This window comes from Lepidochelys kempii, chromosome 8 (genome assembly GCF_965140285.1).
Source record: "Lepidochelys kempii isolate rLepKem1 chromosome 8, rLepKem1.hap1, whole genome shotgun sequence".
Taxonomy (NCBI): domain Eukaryota; kingdom Metazoa; phylum Chordata; order Testudines; family Cheloniidae; genus Lepidochelys; species Lepidochelys kempii.
In genome coordinates, this window is record NC_136387.1 from 6,511,662 (window position 1) to 6,519,444 (window position 7,783).

Below are 7,783 nucleotides of genomic sequence, written 5' to 3' on the forward strand. Positions count from 1 at the left end.
GCCTCCCGAGAGCTTATTAACCCCTTGCATGCCAGTGTGGGGCAGACACGCCATCACACCACTACTGACACGGGACAGGTGGCTTGCGTTTGGAATGGCTCCATGTTGTTAATGGCGCTCAGAGCTCAGGTTTTGGTTGGGGCACATCTCTGCTGGCAGGCAAGCCTGTAGCCTGAACACTCCAGACGTGAAACGGGTGCGAACAAGCTGCCTAACTGCCTTACTGTGGCTCATAGCAGAAGTGGCAGAGTCAGGGAGTCTGTTCTTATACGAGCAACCCAGGAAGTGCTGATTATAAAGAGATCTCTCCCATGGTTACCGATTGACCCATTGTAACCAAGGAAGCCAGGATGGCAGAAGGCATTACAGTGGGAACTGCTCCCTGCTGCCATTAAATACTGTATTAGGGAATTGCTGCATGGGGCTTCGTTAGTCATTGTGAAATGTCTTGCCATTTGACTCCTGCCACCTCCGTACAATGCAGTAGGTCATTTTCTTTCCTTATATGAACAGTGCCCCTGCTGGAGGGGAGGTCATAAAACAGGACTCATAATCACATCCCTCTTCCTTTCTCTTCTGCCCTAGGAGATGATTGACAGGTTGAATTCCCAGCTGAAATCCTTCCAGGAGAAAATGAAACGGGTGGAGGAATCAATCTTGAGCAGAGACTATAAGAAACATATTCAGGTGCAGGAAATAAGCGAACTGTGGCGTCCTGGGAGGATATTTCTTTAACCCATCATTTGCCAGGGTCTCCGAGCAAGCCTGTTAGATTCACAGTAGTGGCAATGGACAGCTCAAACTTACAGAGTCATAGAAGCATCTGTATGCTATAAATGCTTTGTCACCAAAATAAAAGCCAAAGAGAGGCCTCCCTGGAAAACTCCCCGTCACTGGATCTGGAGAGGGTAGTGTTCATGGTGCCTGGTAAACCTGTAGTACGGTTGAAGTAAGCAAAGGGATAGGAAGTAGATCATAAGAAAATTAAGGGTACATATTCTGTGCATTATAAAGGTAGTTCAAGCTCCTTGCACTCAGGTGGCTAATGCAAATGCCGTAAAGACATGCATGTAGGCACTGAATGAACACTAGTAAGCACATTTTGGGGGGTAAGAATCCTATCAACCCAGGACTGAGAACACATGCCTACTAACGGTCATCATCTTTGGCTCACCTCCGTTGGAATGAAGAACCAAACCAGAACCATGCATTAGCCCGCCCCCAACCTCTCCAGTCAGTGGGGGACTCATGCATTTTCTTTCTCCCCTTCTAGGATTATGGGAGCCCCAGCCAGTTCTGGGAGCAAGAACTGGAGAGTCTGCATTTTGTCATAGAGATGAAGAACGAACGCATCCATGACCTGGACAAGAAGCTGCTGAACTTGGAAACAGTGGTGGGTTTGATGTTCTTCTTCCAAAAAGTCCATGGACTCCTTTCCAGGGGCAGAGATGGAAAAGCACAGTCTACAGGAGAGCGCGCCACCTACCTGAATGCAAACAGCGTTCTCCAGGCGCATTCCCCTCTGGCTCACCTGCTACCTGTGGGCAGCTCTATGTCCTGGCTGGCCTCTCAGCCGAGCTAGCGTGTAGGACGCGGACACAGTGAGGGCAGCCAGCAGATGGAGGGCTGCACTAATTGGACCAGGCTGCTACAGTGCTGGGTGTTTGCTGGCATACACAGCAGGTTGCTGCTATGCATCACTAACCTCGCATAGAGGCAACTTTTGTCAGTAACCATCAATGTTCTGACGTTGGCCCTTAGGCAGGACCTCATGAACCAGCATAGGGGATCGTCTTTTGCCAAATTCATATCACTTCTGACCCTTGACCTCTCCTTTGAATCCTCCCTTCCCCAACCCTTCTGGGATGTCACAGATGGAGAAGAACCTGCTTCTGGAGGAGAAAGTGAAAACCCTTCAGCAGGAGAATGAGGATCTGCACGTTCGGACACAGAACCACTTGACAATGACAAGGTAACATGTGTAGCGTAGTGCAGTACAACCTACCTGCTGCCATTGTCAGAGCTCACGGGAGCTGAGCGCTGGGCTAGGTATGAATTGCACTCAAGAGAGGCTGTTTTCTGAATGCAAGGCTGATAACTAGATGCTGGGACAGGACACAAACAGCAGGTATGATGGCATCAAAGCGAGCACAGAGGCTGCAGGTCAGGGGGAGATAGCTGAGAAGAGCTATGAGAGTAGGGGTGCCGCATGATAGGGCTGAGGTGCACTAGCCAGGCCTCCTGTGGGTACGTGACTTTACACGGCACTGACCTAGTTCGGGTGAATATGTGGGGTGTATGTGCATTCACGAACTTGGGCGTGCATTGCACCCATCTGGCTCTGGTGAGAGTGTATGTGTGAGGCAGACCATGACCTGGCACAGCACCACCCCCTTTTCAAGCCCATTTCATGTCCCCACTGCCCTGGCCTCCTTTGGCAGTGATCAGAACAGCTGGCAGGGCCCTGATCGCCATCTCACTCCGGGATTCTTACCGGCTCAGCTTCGTCACCTGCTGTTTCTTTGCAGGCAACTGTCTGACGAGCTCCTGGTGGTTCGGGAGGCCCTGGACAAGGAGTCCCAGCTGCGGGAGCAGGCGCACCGGGAGAAGGAAGAGCTGCTGTACAGGGTCCTGAATGGTGCCTCCTCCTCTACCTTCCCCATCCCCTCCAGTGAGGTGCCGCTCATTGCCACGTAGTGCTCTGGGAAGTGGCGACGGAGGCTGCTGGGATGAGGAAGCAAGCGAGGGGCACCAGAGACTCTTCCACCCCTCGTTTTAGCGCTTCCTTTATTGCACAGGTCCAAAGCTGCTGTCATGGGGACTCTGTCCAGTAGAAGGGGAGCTCCTCAGACTTCCAACCCTGGGACGGCCTCCCTCTAAGGGGACAGTGCAGTATTTCTTGGAACCTTTTCAATGTGCTTTTAACCCTCCTGTGTGTCCCCCTGCCTGACTCTGAACATGGGGGAGCTTACGAGACACCCCAGAACCTAGACACCTGTGGTGTGAGGTATCCTGGCTGCCCCTGGCTTCACATCTCAATCAGTAGCTGTGATTACAAGGGGAACAAGCTAGCAAAGCTAAGGAGCTCTCCGGTGCGTTCAGGAAGGAGAGGCCTGTTTCACGCACTGGTTTGCCCAGGTGAAGCTGAACCGGAGCCCTGCATCTGAACAACCTCAGCTTTTGGGGAAGTTTGGATCAGGCTCCGGGGCTGAAGTTCGCAGCTCGGGTCCATCTCTAACCAGAAACAAAGTGAAGGATGCTCATCTCAGATGGAGCTGTTTAAAACAGCAACTAGCTGAGTCCAGCATCAGCCACGGGTGGCTTTATGGTGTACACTGGCAGGCAGCGACCCCTCTCTCTCTGGTATTCTTCAAGAACAACCCCACAAGGAAAGTTTGAGAGTCTTGGAGCTGGAACATGCTGCTCTGTGTGACCCAGGCTCAGGGCTGGCACTGGCTTCCAGAAGACTGTGCCTGCTGCTGGCCAAGAAGCAATACCAGCTTCAGAAGAAGCAGCAAGCCTGCTGTTCCCAGCTGGAGAAACGGCCCCGATGGCCCGTAGCAGCCACCCGAAGTGGTGCCCGAGGTGGCAAACAGGGGGGAATGTCTGCTGGGCCAAGTGAGGATGGGGAAAGGTAACACAGTGAGCGAGAGGTGGACAGAGCTTGTCTCTCCCTGGTGCGCTCACTGCTCAGGCTTTCTGGGAGCAGATGGTTCCAGCTCCATAGGGTTGCCCACGCACCCCCTGTCCCTGGAAACCACCTGGCAGTGGCAACCAGAGCTGGACCAATGAGCGCCTTCAGCAGGAGTTTGGGGAGCAGCAGAGGGGAAGATGGACAGCTGCATGCCCCTGTCTCAGAAATCCCAGACCTGCCTGCAGATGGAACATGTGGTCCAGTAACACCTCTGGGGAGGAGATGGGGTGCCTAGAGCTCCTGGTGCCCAATGACTAGGTTACATGGGCCCATGGAGGGTGACTGGAAAGTTTGCTCCTGTGAGCGGGGCTGCTTGTCTAGTCCCGCTGAGCTCCCAGTACTTTCCTGAACCCTGTGCTGGGCTCACCCTGGCCAGACCCCTTGTCTCCTGCCGTGCTGGTCCTTTCTGGTTCCCAGCTCCATAGTGAACCTTCCTTGGGGCTGCTGCAGTGAGAATCACCATCTCCTGTAGCCTTCGCCTTTTGATTGTCCATGGCCCTGGTGGCTTTCCCTGACAGACTCGGCTTCTCTTCCAGGTCCCATGCCCTCCTTCCTGTTGGCTTCTTGCCAGAGTTCAGCCCACGGCCTGCCAAGTTCTCTCTTGCTTTTGTTTCAGAGCACTGCCTCCCAGGGCTTCCCTCCCTGGAATCTCCCCTTCTTTGGGTCTGCCACAGGTGCCTGTCCCCTTCTGCAGCTCCTCTTCACAGTCTTCCAAGCTTCAGTCCAAATCCCCCTTAGATTTTGCTGTCACTGCCTTCTGCTTCCTCCTGGCTCAGGACAATAGTCCTATTGCCCCAGGCTTCCTCCTGGGCCAGCCCCTTCTAGTTCTGGCTCTAGCCTCCTCTCTGCCCTTAGCCCAAGAGAGAACAGTCCTGGATCTACCTCTCTCCTGGGTCTCCTCCCTGGCCTTTCTTTCTGCTGTGCTCCTTCCCTTATGAAGGCCCACCTCCAGTTACACTTAACACTGCTCCAGGTGCCACCCAGTGGCCTAACGGGTCTCAGGCTGGGTTAACCAAGCTGGAGGTTTATACGCCATCACAGGGCCTGATCTCCTCTTACACTAAGGCTCCTTTACACCGCTCTGGCAGGGCAAAAGGGCCAGAAAGAGGGCACAAATGTAATTTATTCCCCCTTTAAGACCCCTTTCCTCTTGCCAGTGTGGTGTCAGGGAGCCTGTTTGTAAATAAGACTCTGGCCCCTTGATGTCATATCAGATTTGTTCTGTACAATAAGCCCCTGATGCCTCCGGTCATTTGCAAAGCATTGTCCACTGCACTCTAGACTCACCCCCTCGCTCTCTGATAGCTACAGGACACCTCCTGGAAAAGAACATTTGTTCCTTGCGAGCTCACCTGCTCCTGCTGTTTACTCCCCACATGAACCTTTAATCCTCCCCACCGTCGCTATGGAAATGACGGTGACCCTGGAAGAACACATGATGGCTGCAAACAAGCAGCTGTGCACTCTGAAAACCCCACGCTCACTTCACACTGGAGTCACTGGTAACACAAAGCACCAGGCATCTTGTCAGCTGGGTCCCATACACCACTGAACTCTGAAAATTCTCTGCCAATGAACAGTGCTGCTTCTGGCTCCATTGTCCTGTTTGTCAAGTGGAAAGAGTTTTTTCTCACGCAACCTGACTGCCAGGCTGGGCAGACCCACCCGTCGGCCTGGCCGTGATTCACCTGGGAGAATGGCTGTTTCTTTGGTGAGAGTTTGGCCGACGCTGAAATCTTGTCATTTGTGTGCTAGCAGGCAGCACTTGGAGAGTCACAAGATCCCGTTCAGCCCCCTAAGAAACCTGGGCAATTTGCTTCAGGTGAAAATTGGCCATTTTCCCAAAGAAGGGTCACCATTTTCACAGTGAAATGAGGCCTTTCTGTGTCTGGGAGCCGCCTGTTTCCATGGGTGTGGGAAATTCAAGATCGTTCCCACCCTTCCCTGCCCCTTCTCTTCCTCGTTATCTTTCCATTTTCTCATTCTCTTCTGTGCCTCTTTCCTTTATAAACCTCAGGCCCCAGGAGAGATTTTTAGACATTGCACAAAAATGCTCCAGATCACTGACACCACAACTAACAAGCAGTTCTCCTCGACCATCTTTGAGAGCAAATGGGGCGGGGGGAAGCTGTGTCTAGAATGTGAACTGCAACAGGGTCAATCCTCGCTGAGAGCCGAGTGTCTGCACAGTGCCTATGTTGGCACAACGGGGCTGGGGAGAAACCAGTCTGTTCTGCTCTGCATAGCTCAGTCTATGAGAGGAGTAGACAAGATCCCCTGAAGATGTCTCAAACCTTTGACAGTCTTTCTAGAACCCCCACAAGCCCGGGGGCCTGAGTGAAGGGAACTTAGCAGGGCTCTTGAGAACAATGGAGAAGTCATTGCTCACTCAGTACTGACTAATTACAACTCCCCGGCTTCCCCATCCTGTACCTTTCCTTGCGGCCCCATTTCTTACAAAGCCCAGGGCACTCTGAGTGGCACTCTAGGGTTGGCCTAGAAAGAGACTGTACATAGCAGCAGACAGGAGCAGCTCTGGTGGGCTCCATTCTCCTTTCGCCTACACTGACGTGACATGAGCAACTGCCTTAGAGTTACACCAGCCTAAGGGAGCGCTGAAGTAGGCTTAAGAACTAGGTAGAGATGCACCTGTCTAGGAGCTCAGACTAGGCCACCACAGTGGTCCCTTCTGGCCTTGAAGTCTACAAATCTTGGCTCTGAGAAGCACGACGGTCATAGGATGCATCACGACAACGTGGCCCCCTGAATTGTGTGCTCCTACTTCCCTCGCCGAGGGCTCAGAGCCCTGAGACTCTCCCAGGGCCTGTCTTAGCTGAGGAACCAGCCGTTAGCAAAGTCTGCGCTGGTGGCAGTGAGTTAATCCACACGCCGCGGACTTAGAACTTGAACCGTGTTTGGGTGCCACCCTACAACTTGCTCAGAGTACAGTGGCCGGGAAGAGAACACCTGGGCCTGCGCTCTGCTAGGGATGGTGCTCTGTCCAGTCGTCACAGGGCATGGCATCCATCTTAAGACTTGGCTGCTGTCCTCTTGCCACAGAGATACCAGCTCCAGCTCCTGCTGTGGAAGCCGAACAGAGGCTGCTAACTTTGGGGTATCTGTTACTCCTCTAGGGGTGGCTTCTTTCTAAGTCCCCGTTGTGTTTGTAGTGGTATGTGTAAAGCCAGCCCCGTCGCTGGCTGTCTTCTCTTTCCTTCCCCCCTCCTCCGTGCCCTAATGTGCCCACGCAGACAGGTAAATCAGGGTGAGAGGAGACGGCGGCCCAGTGTGGCGTGGCTGGGGAGCTGACGCGCACTAATTGGATGCACGCAAGCACTTTCCACTGGGCGTGCGAATGCTTTCAGGAGAGACCAAGAGGAGCGTTAGCTAGTGCCACAGACTGCCCCTGAGCTTTGCACCAGGAGCGTGGAGCCGTGCGTGCGTGTGTGTGAAACAGACCTGTGTGCTAAAGGCTGTAACAATACAGTTCTGGAAGGGGAAGATACCCAAAAAATGAAATGTCAGTATTTTCCAGGTGGCGGCGTGTGCCTTTCCTTGGCTCATGGCACGGATTGCTTCAGCAGCTCCTTCGGGGGGTTGCAATGGGACGGTGTCGACGGTTGTGTCTTGATGTCGCCCCCCTTGGGGTCAGGGCAGGCAGCTACTCACCTCATAGATCGTTCCCTGGGCAGCAGCAGTCCTATGGCCTGGCCCTCTGGCTGCACCCCTTACAGTCCACCCTTTTCCCGGGGTATAAAACAGTCCAGACAAAAAAGAAAGTAGTTCCAGGGCCCCTGGCCCCTCCCGCACACAAAGGAGGGAAGCGGTCTCTCCGGCTCCGGACGAAACGCTGGCCCCCCACCCTCCGCGTGGCTAAAGGCCAAGGCTTTTCAACAAAAGAAACAAACCGGCCCATCTTCTCCCCTCAGGTTGGCGGCGCTCCCAAGCTGCTCCTCAGCTGCTCCTCAGCATGTGAGCCAGGGCCCTGGTCCCAGAGCTCGAGCTGGGCTGGGTCTCAGGAGGGCCCAGCCCCAGGGCTGACAAGCCGCACAGGTGCGGCCGGTTGGGGCTGATCGTGACCACAGGAGT

At 53.9% G+C, this 7,783-nt stretch overlaps 1 protein-coding gene across 1 annotated transcript in view; it reads left to right on the forward strand.

The window, feature by feature from the left end:
* The window catches only part of CCDC69 (coiled-coil domain containing 69), a 30,650-nt gene extending 23,342 nt beyond the window's left edge, over positions 1 to 7,308 (forward strand). Inside the window, exons 6-9 of the mRNA XM_073355306.2 lie at positions 586 to 687; positions 1,274 to 1,393; positions 1,875 to 1,972; positions 2,529 to 7,308. Of these exons, the coding sequence (XP_073211407.1) occupies positions 586 to 687; positions 1,274 to 1,393; positions 1,875 to 1,972; positions 2,529 to 2,697 (489 nt within the window). The 3' untranslated portion in view covers positions 2,698 to 7,308. The remainder of the gene's footprint in view (positions 1 to 585; positions 688 to 1,273; positions 1,394 to 1,874; positions 1,973 to 2,528) is intronic.
* The last annotated feature ends 475 nt before the right edge of the window (positions 7,309 to 7,783 follow it).